This window comes from Heptranchias perlo, chromosome 8, assembly GCF_035084215.1.
Source record: "Heptranchias perlo isolate sHepPer1 chromosome 8, sHepPer1.hap1, whole genome shotgun sequence".
NCBI lineage: Eukaryota > Metazoa > Chordata > Chondrichthyes > Hexanchiformes > Hexanchidae > Heptranchias > Heptranchias perlo.
In genome coordinates, this window is record NC_090332.1 from 40,526,940 (window position 1) to 40,542,313 (window position 15,374).

At 40.7% G+C, this 15,374-nt stretch overlaps 1 protein-coding gene across 2 annotated transcripts in view; it reads left to right on the top strand.

Moving 5' to 3' along the window:
• The window catches only part of sptbn1 (spectrin, beta, non-erythrocytic 1), a 223,920-nt gene that overhangs the window by 191,093 nt on the left and 17,453 nt on the right, over positions 1-15,374 (top strand). For both annotated transcript variants that reach the window (XM_067989007.1, XM_067989008.1), the window contains 7 exons: positions 4,245-4,619; positions 8,210-8,454; positions 8,686-8,824; positions 9,409-9,493; positions 9,792-9,988; positions 12,481-12,590; positions 14,868-14,934. In XM_067989007.1, coding sequence (XP_067845108.1) covers positions 4,245-4,619; positions 8,210-8,454; positions 8,686-8,824; positions 9,409-9,493; positions 9,792-9,988; positions 12,481-12,590; positions 14,868-14,934 — 1,218 coding nt within the window. The remainder of the gene's footprint in view (positions 1-4,244; positions 4,620-8,209; positions 8,455-8,685; positions 8,825-9,408; positions 9,494-9,791; positions 9,989-12,480; positions 12,591-14,867; positions 14,935-15,374) is intronic.

Genomic DNA, 15,374 nt, shown 5'->3' on the forward strand with positions numbered 1-15,374 from the left:
TACTGTGGGTCTGGAGTCACATTTAGACCAGACCGGGTAAGGACAGCAGGTTTCCTTCCCCAAAGGGCATTAGTGAACCAGATGGGTTTTTACGACAATCCGGTAGTTTCATGGCCACCATTACTGATACTAGTATTTTAATTCCAGATTTTTTATTTAATTAATTGAATTAATTAAATTTAAATTCTCCAGCTGTCGTGGCAGGATTTGAACTCATGACTCCGGATTATTAGTCCAGGCCTCTGGATTACTAGTCCAGTTACATCACCACTATGCTACCGTACCCGGTATAGACTGGGCAAACCAAATTGGCAAAAGTAGTTTGGAGGACGAGTTCATGGAATGCTTTTGAGTCAGTTTTCTAGATCATTGGTCCAGAAATTACTCACTTCCGGATGCCGTTCATGAATGGCGTCCCCTCTCTCTGCTGGTGAAGACAGGAGTAAGTTCGCAAATGCACACATGCGCACTAAACCTGGAAAACGCAAACTTGCTTCCAGTGGTTCGCCAGCGGTTTGACAGGTTCGAATTAAAGGGCCACCTACGCTACAATCAGTTCGTAAACTTACCATCTGCCCAGCTGGAACGAAGATACTTACGCCACCAAAAGGTACGCTGGAAAATACCAGCCCTACACTACTTTTTAAAAGCGCAATGACTGTTAATGATTGCGAAACAGCAAAAAATTACATTTTAAAAATGGGGAATGTCATACTACTCTAATATTTTTTGATCATTAAAATTTTTTAATTTTTTTACTTTTAACTTCTGTAAGTTTCATTAAATTAAATCGTTTGCTTGGCTTAACATATGTTAAATTTTTATTTAAAGTAACATACAGAAGTTAACTGTAAAGGAATGATCTCAACTTGCCTGCTTGTGGGCGTGACTTCTCTTTTTGAAGATTCTGTGGGTGTGGCTTCCATTCCCACAGTCTCTATCGATATGAAGGAACCTGCGCTGATTTCACCGCACTGAATTTAAAAAAAACATTGAAGAGGGAGCCAGTGCACGTCGGAGACCACGCGGTAAGTATTTTCGTAGCGCTCGTCCATAGGAAGTGCGGATCGTCTTGCCACCTGGTCGGAGCAAGTTCAAACCCAAGATGTTGAGGAGCCAACTAGGGAACGGGCTATTTTAGATCTAGTATTGTGTAATGAATCAGGGTTAATTAGTAATCTTATAGTTAAGGATCCTCTGGGTAGACTGACCATAATATGATAGAATTTCATATTGAGTTTGAGAGCAATGCAGTTCAGTCCAAAACTAGAGTCTTAAGCTTAAATGAAGCCAATTACAAAGGTATGAGGGGTAAGTTGGCTACGGTAGATTGGGAAATTAGATTAAAAAATATGATGGTAGATAAGCAATGGTGAACATTTAAAGAAATATTTCAAAATTCTCAACGACTATATATTCCATTGAGAAATAAAAACTCCACGGGAAAAGTGATTCATCCGTGGCTAACTAAAGAAGTTAAGGATAGTATTGGATTAAAAGAAGAGACTTATAATGTTGCCAAGAGGAGTAGTAAGCCTGAGGATTGGGAGAGTTTTAGAAACCATCAAAAGATGACCAAAAAATTGATAAAGAGGAAGAAAATAGAATGAGAGTAAACTAGCAAGAAATATAAAAAGAGATTGTAAGAGCTTCTCCAAGTATGTAAAAAGGAAGAGATTAGCGAAAGTAAACGTGGGTCCCTCAGAGGCAGAGACAGGAGAAATTATAATGGGGAATAAGGAAATGGCAGAGATGTTAAACAAATATTTTGTATCGGTCTTCACAGTAAAGACGCAAAAACATACCGGAAATAGTGGGGAACCAAGGGGCTAATGAGAGTGAGGAACTTAAAGTAATTAAGATTAGTAAAGAAAAAGTACTGGAGAAATTAATGGGACTAAAAGCCGACAAATTCCCTGGACCTGATGGCCTACGTCCTAGGGTTTTAAAAGAGGTGGCTGCAGAGATAGTGGATGCATTGGTTTTGATCTTCTAGAATTCCCTCGATTCTAGAGCAGTCACCCTGGATTGGAAGGTAGCAACTGTAATCCCACTATTCAAGAAAGGAGGGAGAGAGAAAATAGGGAACTATGGGCCAGTTAGCCTGACATTAGTAGTAGGGAAAATGCTAAAATCTATTATGAAAGACATGGTAACACAGCACTTAGAAAATCATAATATGATTAGGCAGAGTCAACACAGTTTTCTGAAAGGCAAATCGTGTTTGACAAATCTAATAGTTTTTTGAGGATGTAACTAGCAGGGTAGATAAAGGGGAATCAGTGGATGTAGTATATTTGGATTTTCAAAAGGCATTCGATAAGGTGCTGCATAAGAGTTTGTTACACAAAATTAGGGCTCATGGGGTTGTGGATAATATATCAGCATGGATAGAGGAGTGGTTAACGGACAGAAAACAAAGAGCAGGAATAAACGGATCATTGTCAGGTTGGCAGGCTATTACTAATGGGGTGCCGCAAGGATCAGTGCTGGGGCCTCAGCTATTTACAATCTATATTCATGACTTAGATGAAGGGACCAAGTGTAATGTATCCAAGTTTGCTGATGATACAAAGGTAGATGGGAAAGTAAGCTGTGAGGGGGACGCAAAGGGAGATAGACAGGTTAAGAGAGTGGGCAAGAAGGTGGCAAATGGAGTATAATGTGACAAAATGTGAGGTTATTCACTTTGGTAGGAAGAATAGAAAAGCAGAATATTTTTTAAATGTTGAGAAACTATTAAATGCTGGTGTTCAGAGGGCTTTGGATGTCCTTGTACACGAAACACGTGTTAACGTGCAGGTACAGCAAGCAGTAAGGAAGGCAAATGGTACATTGGCCTTCATTTCAAGGGTGTTGGGAGTACAAGAGTAAGGAAGTCTTGCTGCAATTGTACAGGGTTTTGGTGAGACCTCACCTGGAGTACTGTGTACAGTTATGGTCTCCTCATCTGAGAAGCGGTGCAACGAAGGTTCACTAGATTGATTCCTGGGATGAGAGGGTTGTCCTATTAGGAGAGATTGAGTAGAATGGGCCTATACTGTCTGGAGTTAGAAGAATGAGATGTGATCTCATTGAAACATATAAGATTCTAAGAGGGCTTGACAGGGTAGATGCTGATAGGCTGTTTCCCCTGGCTGGAGAGTCACGAACTAAGGGTCATAGTCTCAGGTTAAAGGATTGGCCACTTAGGACTGAGATGAGGAGGAATTTCTCCACTTAGAGGGTTGTGAATCTTTGGAATTCTCTACCCCAGAGGGCTGTGGCTGCTCAGTCGTTGAGTATATTCCAGGCTGAGATTGATAGATTTTTCGACTCTAAGGAAATCAAGGTATATGGTGATCGGGCGGGAAAGTGGAGTTGAGGTTGAAGATCAGCTATGATCTTATTGAATGGCACAGCAGGCTCAAGGGGCTGTATGGCCGACTCCTGCTCGTATTTCTTATGTTCTTACATTTCCCCCCCCCCCCCCGGCCCTTCTCCTCCTCCTCCCCCGTTTCTCCCCCCCCCCCCCAATCCTCTCTCCCCCACCTCTTCCCCATTTGGGTCCCGTTAACTCCCACCCTCCAACCCCGATTTAGCTGAGTACTGCACTTAGCGTTGCACATGGGGATTCAAGACTATGGGAGATTGACTAGCAAGCTATAAATCTTAGATCTGCTTGGACTTCCTGTGGCAATTTTATTCCCACTATAACTTCCAATGTCTGTATCTATAATTGAAACTGCCCTTATAAACCTGTGCAGTAAATACACTCTACCACCAGTGGTTGTGTTGTCGCACTTCAGTTTTGCGTTGCCCAGCTCCTCAGCTTGATGTGCAGAGAAACTCTTGTGCAGAAACTGCTGTAACCATCTCTACCTTTTTGCTTCCTAAATTGCAGTATATTTTGCTATTTAACTATAAATAATAAAATAAGAACTTGCATTTACATAATGCCTTTAACATACAAAAACATCCCAAGGTGCTTCACAGAATATCAAAGTATTATAGAAAAATAAGTACAGCATATATGCATTTTAAAATGGCGACTGAATTACATCTGCATGCCCTCCAACCCAACTTCACCTGAAAATTACACTTGGTCTCAACTCCTCATGTACAGCACCTCAGGAGATCATCCATTAGTGTTTTACTAAAATATATTGAGATTTATTTAAAATGTTTAAGAGTTTGAGCTAAGCAACTAAATTGGAAAAACTTACTCTATTATTCTTGATTTAATAAGTGATATTTCTTTTCAGATGCTACAAGAGAGGTTCCGTGAATTTGCCCGTGATACTGGTAACATTGGTCAGGAGCGTGTCGATAGTGTGAATCATATGGCAGATGAGTTGATCAATTCTGGACATTCTGATGCTGCCACAATTGCTGAATGGAAAGATGGACTCAATGAGGCTTGGGCAGATCTCCTTGAGCTTATTGACACCAGAACACAGATTCTGGCAGCCTCTTATGAACTGCACAAATTTTACCATGATGCTAAGGAGATCCTTGGACGAATTCAAGACAAACACAAGAAGCTTCCAGAGGAACTAGGGCGAGATCAGAACACTGTGGAAACATTGCAGAGAATGCATACAACATTTGAACATGACATTCAGGCTCTTGGTACTCAGGTAGAATATCAAACTTAGGAACAGGGGTAGGCCATTTAGCCCCGCGAGCCTGTTCCGCCATTCAGGGAGATCATGGCTGATCTGTGACTTAACTCCATATACCCACCTTAGCCCCATATCCCTTAATATCTTTGGTTAACAAAAATCTATCAATCTCAGATTTAAAATTAATAATTGAGCTCGTATCAACTGCTGTTTGCAGAAGAGAGTTCCAAACTTCTACCACCCTTTGCGTTTAGAAGTGTTTCCTAACTTCACTCCTGAAAGTCCTGGCTCTAATTTTTGGGCTATGTCCCCTAGTCCTAGACTCACCAACCAGCAGAAATAGTTTCTCTCTATCTACCTTATCAGTTCCCCTTAATATCTTGAAAACTTTGATCAAATCACCCCATAATCTTCTAAATGCCAGGGAATACAACCCTTGTTTGTGTAAAATCTCCTTGTAATTTAACCCTTGGAGTGCAGTATCATTCTAGTAAATCTACACTGCACTCCCTCCGAGGCCAATATATCCTTTCTAAGGTGTGGTGCCCAGAAATGAACACAGTACTCCAGGTGTGGTTTAACCAGGGCTGCAGCATAACTTCTATTCCCTTGTATTCTAGTCCTCCAGATATAAAGGCCAGCATTCCATTAACCTTGTTGATTATTTTCTGTACCTGTCCCTAACATATTAATGATCTTTTGGCCCTCCACTGTTTCGAGCTTTTCACCATTTAGAAAGTACTCTGATCTGTCCTTTTTAGATCCAAAGTGGATAACCTCACACTTGCCTGCATTGAAATCGATTTGCCACAGTTTCACCCATTTACTTAACCTATTAATATGTCTCGAATTTTATGCTTCCATCTACACTGCTTACAATGCTGCCTATTTTTGTGATGTGGAGATGCCGGTGATGGACTGGGGTTGACAATTGTAAACAATTTTACAACACCAAGTTATAGTCCAGCAATTTTATTTTAAATTCACAAGCTTTCGGAGATTTTCTCCTTCCTCAGGCAAATGTTTTTGTGTCATTGGCAAACTTGGATATGTGGCTCTTTATCCGGTCATCTAAAGTCATTAATAAATACAGTGAATAGTTGAGGCCCCAACACAGATCCCTGTGGGACACCAGTAGTCACATCCTGCCAATTTGACTATCTGCCCATTATCTCTACTCTCTGTCTCCTGCCACTCAGCCAATTTCCTAACCAGGTCAATAATTTGCCTCCAATTCCATGAACTTCGACTTTAGCTAACAGTCTCCTATGAGAGAGTTTATCGAATGCCTTCTGGAAGTCCATATAAACAACATCCATAGACATTTCCCTGTTCACTACTTCAGTCACCTCTTCAAAAAATTCAATCAAATTTCATCAGGCATGACCTACTCTTTACAAATCCATGCTGGCTCTCTCTAATCAGCTGAAAATTTTCAAGGTGTTCAGTCACTCTATCCTTAATTATCGACGCTAGTAATTTCCCGACGACGGATGTTAGACAAACTGGTCTATGATTCCTTGGTTTCCCTCTCTCACCTTTCTTAAATAGCGGAGTGACATAGGCAATTTTCCAGTCTAAAGTAATGGTCCCTGAATCGAGAGAACTTTGGAAGATTATAATTAGGGATTCTGCAATGTTCTCACCTACTTCCTTTAAAATCCTGGGATGGAAACCATTTGGTTCTGGGGATTTGTCACTCTTTAGTACCATTATTTTCTTCATTACTGTTAATATGCTTACGTTAATTATGGTGAGGTCCCCGTCCCTGATTCAAAATTAGTTTCCTTGAGGTGTCCGGCATGCAATCCTTTTCTTCTCCTGTAGATACTGACGCAAAGTAATTATTTAACATGTCCGTCTTCTCCTTATTTTCATTTACAATATCACCATTATCAGTTTTTAAGAGGCCTACATTGCTCTTGACCACCCTCTTTTTTTTTCTAATATAATTGTAAAAATTTTTTTGATATCCCTTGCAAATTTCTTTTCATACTCCCTTTTTGTAGCTCTTACTATCTGTTCTGTCACCCTTTGCTGTTCTTCGTATCTCTCCCAGATGCCAGGATCTGTGCTATTCTTTTAGTTTTATGTTATCCCTCACCTCTTGTCGTCCCTGGCTGTTTTTTTTGGCAAGTAAGAGCTCTTGCCCCTTAAGGGTATAAACTGGTTCTGTATCACGTTAAATTCTTTTTTGAACACTTCCCACCGATCTTCTGTCGCTTTACCCATTAGCAGATTTGCCCAATTTACTGTGGACAGTCTCCATCTCGTCCTGTTGAAGTCGACCTTACCTAAATTTAGAATCATAGTAGCTGTTACGGGTTTCTCCCTTTCAAACACAACGTTGAACTTGATCATATTATGATCGCTATTAGATAAATGTTCATGCACCGTTAGGCTATTAACTAAATCTTGCTCATTATTCATTATTAAATCTAATATGGCCTGCCCCTTTGTTGGTTCTAGGACATATTGTTGCAGAAAGCCATCCTGAACACACAAGAAATTCACTACCTTTCTGACATGAGCTCGTCTGCTTATCCCAATCTATACGAAAGTTAAAATTGTCCATTAAAACCACTCTGCCTTTGCTATATGCCTGTCTAATCTCTGTATTTATACATTCTGCCACTTCACAGCTGCTACCAGGGGGCCTACACAACTCCCACTACAATCTTAAATCCTTTTCTATTTCTTAATTCTATCCATAAAGTCTCCACTGCCTGATTACCTCTCGTTATATCCTCTCTGATCACTAAGGCCACTCCTCCCCCTCTACCAGTTTCCCTGACCTTCCTGTAGACCTCATAACCTGGTATACTGAGTTTCCAAACATCCTCAGTACTGTTAATACTAATAAGATGACAGCCATAGCTTGGTTTATTCCCTTTTAATGGAATATTCTAGAGGCCATAATATGGTTGCAAATTTATTTTCCATAATTGGACCTTCAAAGTAAATGTGGTATCACTAATACTTTTGAAGATCGCTACACAATGTAGGTACTGTGTGATGTAATGGTGATTTATTACAAGACCCATTATAGATTTTAGTATACAGACCATTACTGGACATGAAGTTCAGTCACGAGAGAGACTGCCTCCTTTCATTCAATTTCTCTGGCTTTGGCACATTTTATTTTTTTAAAAAAAGTTTATTTTCTTGTCTTCCTTTCAAATCTCCCAGGTGGCACAGAATATCCAGCCTAGATGACCATTCGGAAGATCTGCTACTAGACCTCTGCCATTGCCGCTCGATAACAGAATGAGGATGAGAATTATGCTTTTTTTTATTAAAAAGGGTATTTCTCTTCTTCCTTTTATCGCCCTGCATCCCCAGGCAAAGCAGTGAGTGGGTAACCCGCTCCACGATTTTCACAGTGCTACTTTGAAATTGGAAGCGAGGAACTGTACAAAATTAGCAGGCGTGACATCCTTTGGTCCCTAGCTATCTGTTGCTCGAAGCTACTGGTTTAATTTGTAATTGGTTTTGTTAGCTTTTGCATAGTTGGGTTAGAGGCATTATGGTAACTAAGCAAAGCTAATGAGGATAAGAAAGAATAAATTATTGTTGTACAATGCTGATATATGGTTATGTTACAGGTAAGGCAGCTGCAGGAGGACGCTGCCCGTCTCCAGGCTGCTTATGCTGGTGATAAGGCTGATGACATTCAGAAGCGTGAAGCAGAAGTTTTGGAGGCATGGAAAACACTTCTTGATGCATGTGAGGCTAGGAGGGCAAAGCTTTTTGACACTGGTGACAAGTTCCGCTTCTTTAGCATGGTGCGCGATCTGATGCTTTGGATGGAAGATGTTATTCGGCAAATTGAGACCCAGGAAAAACCAAGGTAAAATTAATGTGCCAAGTTAGCAGAGGGAAAGACAGACAGAGAAAGAGAATTGTTAGTGAGAATTACCTAATATTCTGTACTGCACATGTTCTGTGACCCTGTCCCCCATCTCTTTCAGTACTTGTGTCAATTTTTGACTAATTACACTCCTGTGAAGTGCCTTACTACGTTAAAAGCGCTGTACAGCTGTAAGTTAATAATTAGAGTATATAATTTTTCTTCTTTCAGAGATGTTTCGTCAGTGGAATTGCTCATGAACAATCACCAAGGCATCAAGGCTGAAATTGATGCCCGCAATGACAGTTTCACAACGTGCATTGAACTTGGCAAGTCTCTCCTGGCAAGAAAGCACTATGCATCAGAAGAGGTAGCATTCCCTTTATCAACAAATCATGCCCAGCCTTGACATTAGGACTGCTGGCTGCATTTTTAATTGCTGCATTTTGGCAACTTTCACTATGTTTGAATTGTCCAGTCACTCTAAATAGAAACAATAATAACATTGTTGGTTTTACTGGATTATTGGAACTCGAGAGAATTCTAGTTACGTTCTTTACACTGTTTTATTGAATTTTTGAACTTATGAAGATGTGAGAAAGATCAGTATTGGGGAATGGAATACTTTCTACTTTGGACACTGAGTGTGCGTGTCAAGTACTCCAAAGTGTAAAATATTGCCAGATGCAGAGTAAAGATGTATCAGAAATTCAGGAAAAGAAAGGTTCCAATTTAAGGGTTTATTTGTAGAAATGTTTCGCGATCCATATTAATATTTGAGGAAAAGAGGACTGATCTTTTATTAAGTTCAATATTTGCATAGATATTTACCTCAATTTTCAAATGAGTACTTCATGATTGTAAGCTGAGGGAGAAGAGGACCTTGTTAAATGCAAAGTTAAAAACAATAAAGATTATCTTACCTCTCCTCAAATTAACACTCTTCATATACAGATTAAAGAGAAGTTGTTGCAGCTAACGGATAAAAGGAAAGAAATGATTGACAAGTGGGAGGACAGATGGGAGTGGCTCAGACTAGGTAAATATACTTACTATTCCTGTTGCATGACAGAAATCCTATTTAACAGTGCATATTTTGGTGAACATGTTAACGCATGCACATTTTCCTAAAATCAAGTTCTTTCTAGGAACTTTTTAGTCAAACTTTCTGACAGTACATTGCAAATTTTTGATAGAGGCCTTAAGTATTTTCTGAGTGTTTTGTCTGTGAGAGTTGCATATGATGTTAATTGGAATTCTATGAATTTGATAGTTTTCCCACTGCGTTCTATCTTCAATTTGTGAAGTCGCCTCATGAATGTTGTTTGTTTGATTAGTTTTGGAAGTGCATCAGTTTGCCAGAGATGCAGGTGTGGCAGAAGCCTGGCTTTTAGGCCAAGAGCCATACCTGTCCAGTCGAGAAGTGGGTCAGAGTGTGGATGAGGTGGAGAAACTGATTAAGAGGCATGAGGCATTTGAGAAATCAGCAGCTACATGGGATGAAAGGTTTTCAGCATTGGAAAGACTGACGACCGTGAGTATATTAAAAATTTCATCTTTATAAAATTTATGAAATGATGGGAGAACTGGATCTGCACTGACGCCCGTGTTTTCTTTAGCAATTGAGTTTACTTGTCAGCTTGGTTTAGTTGGTAGCATTCTCGTTTCTGGGTTTGAAGGTTATGGGTTTGAGTCAAATGCCTTAATTTAGACTAAATTTAGCTTCTGTCCTGTATTGAGGTGCGTTTCTTCAGATGGATGTTAAAAATCCATTGTCAAATATTTGAAGAATAGCAAGACATTCTTCTGATGTCCTCACCAACATTCATCCCTGAACCAACACCATAAAAAAAACACCTCAGATTAACTCATCATTCATCTCATTGCAGTTTATGGGACATGTCTGGTGTCCATGTCAGTTATTGTATTCAAAAAGCAATTCATTGTGTGAAGCAATTTAAGAGATTTCAATGACATGATAATACTGAATAAATGTAAATATCTTAATCATAAATACAAATTCATACAAGATAGTCATAAAATGGGTTTTGTGCTTTAATGATCTGAATGCACTGTTTTTTATACTTGAACATTGGCTTGTAACTATTTATTGAATCTCATCTTTGTGGAGTAAGAAAGGTAGACATTCAAGACGTCTCAGATCATTTTTGCACAACACAGGCATCCAGCAGGAGAGGAGAAAGAGAAGCCAAAAGGTTGCTGGTGGATTGGAAGCACTGTCAAAGTAAAGGGATTTCGGACTTTTGAAATCAGGGAGGGAGGTAGCAAGGTGGAGAGGTTGGAGTGGGAGAGGGGGACTACCAGAGAATAGAGGCATAGCGAAAGTGAGGAGTAAACCAATGTCAGAGGAGTGGAGAATGCATGGGCTAAGTATGGCTGGTGGAGATCCCTGAGGTAGAGGGGTGAAGCTAGGGAAAGATTTCAAGGTGAGGATGAGGATTTTGAAATCAATTCACTTGGGGGCAGTATAGCTTGACAAGGATAGAATGATGGAAGTGCAGGACCTTGAGCAAGCAAAGAGGGTCATAACGTTCTGATTAAGTTGTTTGTGGAAGTGAGAAGGTTGTTACAGAAGTCAAGCCTCAAGGTGATAAAGATGTGGATTAGGGTTTTGCAGCAGTTGGGCAGAGGCAGGCTCCTGAGAACTTTTTTTTAGTAAGTTCAGAAATTATAATTTGGTCATGCAAAAAAGCTTATATCTTGACTATTTTCTAATTAATTCATACATTTAGCATAATTCATCACTTAGATGTAATAAGAACATAAGAAATAGGAGCAGGAGTAGGCCAATCGGCCCCTCGAGCCTGCTCCGCCATTCAATAAGATCATGACTGATCTGATCCTAACCTCAAATCTAAATTCATGTCCAGTTTCCTGCCCGCTCCCCGTAACCCCTAATTCCCTTTACTTCTAGGAAACTGTCTATTTCTGTTTTAAATTTATTTAATGATGTAGCTTCCACAGCTTCCTGGGGCAGCAAATTCCACAGACCCACTACCCTCTGAGTGAAGAAGTTTCTCCTCATCTCAGTTTTGAAAGAGCAGCCCCTTATTCTAAGATTATGCCCCCTAGTTCTAGTTTCACCCATCCTTGGGAACATCCTTACCGCATCCACCCGATCAAGCCCCTTCACAATCTTATATGTTTCAATAAGATCGCCTCTCATTCTTCTGAACTCCAATGAGTAGAGTCCCAATCTACTCAACCTCTCCTCATATGTCCGCCCCCTCATCCCCGGGATTAACCGAGTGAACCTTCTTTGTACTGCCTCGAGAGCAAGTATGTCTTTTCTTAAGTATGGAGACCAAAACCGTATGCAGTATTCCAGATGCGGTCTCACCAATACCTTTATATAACTGCAGCAATACCTCCCTGTTTTTATATTCTATCCCCCTAGCAATAAAAGCCAACATTCCGTTGGCCTTCTTGATCACCTGCTGCACCTGCATACTAACTTTTTGATTTTCTTGCACTAGGACCCCCAGATCCCTTTGTACTGCAGTACTTTCCAGTTTCTCGCCATTAAGATAATAACTTGCTCTCTGATTTTTCCTGCCAAAGTGCATAACCTCACATTTTCCAATATTGTATTGCATCTGCCAAATCTCCGCCCACTCACCCAGCCTGTCTATATCCCCCTGTAGGTTTTTTATGTCCTCCTCACTCTCCACTTTCCCTCCCATCTTTGTATCATCTGCATACTTTGATATGTAACACTCTGTCCCCTCCTCCAAATCGTTAATATAGATTGTAAAGAGTTGGGGACCCAGCACCGACACCTGCGGAACACCACTGGCTACTGGTTGCCAGTCCGAGAATGAACCATTTATCCCAACTCTCTGCTTCCTGTTAGATAACCAATCCTCCACCCATGCCAGAATATGTGATTACATTGCACATAAAACAAATTGATGAAATTACAGAATATAGACTTTAAAAAAAAATCAAGTTGCTTTAAGATTTGTGGTTTCACAAATGTAACACTTACATTCTGTATCCCTACAGCTGGAGTTGCTTGAAGTACGTAGGAGGCAGGAAGAGGAGGAGAGGAAGAGACAACCATCACCACAGCCAACCCCGCAGCCTTCCGACGAGTCTAAATCACCACAACAGTGGTAAGGCACTAAAGGAGGTTTGAAATAAAACCTGTTAAAAAGCTTTAGCTCCTTAGAAAATAATTAGTTACACTATAACACACTAACTAGTTACCACACTTATTACTGCAGGAGAATCTGAAGAATGCTCAGAAGTTAAGCAGTTTCTAAACACTAATGGGGGAGGGGGGGTGATATTTTTCCTGTTAACTTCTTTTTACTAAAATTATGTTCCCCTTTGTATGCAAGCTGACTTTTTCGCTAAAATTATTGACAGAAGAAATTTCACCCCCCAGATGCCCACTCTCAGGATGAAATAATGCATAAGGCTGCAATTTGGATTTTTTTAATTCATGTTTTTTTTAAGCAGCGGTCAGTAGCTTCTGCTTAGTACTAGGAAATTGAGATAATTAGGACAATTTTCAAGATTGTGCATCAGTCAGTGGCTTTATTCAGCCCCTAGGAGTTATGGTTGAGGTCTTAATTGCATGTTGACTATCTCCTTGGATTTTTGCAGTTGGGCTAGATGGTCTAAGCTCTGAGCTTCTCGTCAGGGCTTCCTCAGATTTTTCCTGTTCAAGAATGTACTTTAATAACATTGTTCCCTCTTGGGTATTGTGCCCCTCCTCCAAAAGCCCAACCTCAACCCCTCGCCCTTGCAAACTACTCCATCTCCAACCTCCCTTTACTCTGCTCTCCAAAATCCTTGAATGTGTTATTGCTTCCCAAATCCATGCCCATCTCTGTGTTTGAACCTCTCCAATCAGATTTCTGCAGCACTGAAACAGACCTAACGATAGTCACAAATAACATCCTCTGCGATTGTGACCATGGTGCATTATCCCTCGTCATCTTCCTTGAGCTCTGTAGCCTTGTACACAGCCGACCATTCCATCCTCCTGAAGCATCTCTCCTCCATTGTTTGTGTTAGTGGGACTGCCCTCCTTCGGTTCCACTCTTAACAATCCAATCATAGCCAGAACATCTCCAACAATGCCTTCTCTTCTCACCCTTGCGTCGTTAGCTCCGGCATCCCACAGGGCTCCATCCTTGGCACTCTCCTCTTTCTCATCCACATGCTGCCCCTTGGTAATATCATCTGCAGATATGGGGTCAACCTCCATGACACCGGGTTCGTCACTCCACCACCCTCTTAACCCATCCACTGCCTCTGTGTTGCCAGACTCCTTCTCCGACATCCAACCTTGGATGAGCCACTGTTTCCTTCAGTCCATCATTGGGAATGGCCCCTGCCACAAACTCTGCACCACCAATTCCATGGCCACTGTCTCAGGCTGAACCAGACTGTTCACAATCTCAGTGTCATATTCAACCCTGAACTAAGCTTTCAACCTCTTATCCTCTCCATCATCCAGACCGCTACTTTCACCTCTTAAACATTGCCTGCCGTCAGCCCATCTGGTGCTGAAACCCTCATACATGCCTTTGTCATGCCCAGACTCAACTATGCTAATGCTCTCCTGGCCGGCCTCCAATCCTGCAAACTCCACCCTCCATAAACTTGATCTCATCCCAACTCTGGTGCTTATATCGTCTCCCGCATTAAATCCCACTCACCCATCACCTACATTGCCTCCTGGTCCCTCAACACTTCAAATTTAAAATTCTCATCCCTGAGTTTAAATCCCTCCATGGCCTTGCCCTGCCCTATCTCTAATCTCCCCCAGCCCTACAATTCCACCCACCCCCCCTCCACCCCCCACGAGATCTCCATTCCTCCAATTCCTACGCTTTGGAATTCTGTCCTTAAACCCATATACCTCTGCACCCGCCTCTCCTCCTTTAACAACTTGTTAAAAACCCATCTCTTTGACCAAGCCTTTGCTTAGCCCCCCTAATAATTCCTTTGTTTGGCATCCATTTTTTTCTGATTATGCCTCTGTGAAGCATCTTGGGATATTTTTCTATGTTAAAGGCACTATATAAATTGTTGTTTAAAAGACGTAGCAAATTGAACAAAACACTGCACCTTTTATCCTCTAACATACTCAGCAGTATGTTAATGTTTAATATCTGACAAAAGTATTTCCCCAAAAAAGATTACATGTGTATCAAGGTACAGTTCTCCTGCTTTAAAGTTCTCCTAAGGATAACCACATTCAAATCCTGGTCTTGACTGGAATTCATACTCCTGATAAGCTTCTCCAGTCTTACTATGTACAAAAGATAATAAGGGGAAGAGAAATCCACTTCATAGTCAGAATGTTTTGTTTGTCAGTGGCTGTTCGATAATGTGCATTTTGTCATGAGACTTTTCCTTCTGTGTTTTTTTTCCAGGGAAGGGGCTAGAGAAGGGGAGCATATCTCTCAGAATGGATTACCATCAGACCAGGAGTCCCCACGGGTTAGTTACCGCTCCCAAAACTACCAAACCTACAAAAACTTTCAGAACAGACGAGCTGGCAATGAATGGGCTCAATCTGGATTGTGAAATCCAACCCAGTCAGAATGAAAATAAATGTACCTTCTTAGACTAACCCTTGCATTCATTCCCATTTAACTGCTGCTTTTTCCACCTGCTTTATTTATCCAAATCAGTTTCTTTCATGAAAAATCTAGTTAAAGAGTATCCATCCATCGCAAGCATTCATACTGCTTTTGGTCTTCTGTCATATTTAATGGTCAGCCAGTTATTTTGACAGCCGTGCATGAGAAGAGCAACAGAAACCTAATATTTTAATGTGGAAATTTAAGCTTTCAAGTAGACATGCTGTGTGATAGATTAGTCAAATAACTCATCCCTGATGCAAGCAATTTTTATACTATAATTATAGGGATAAGTAT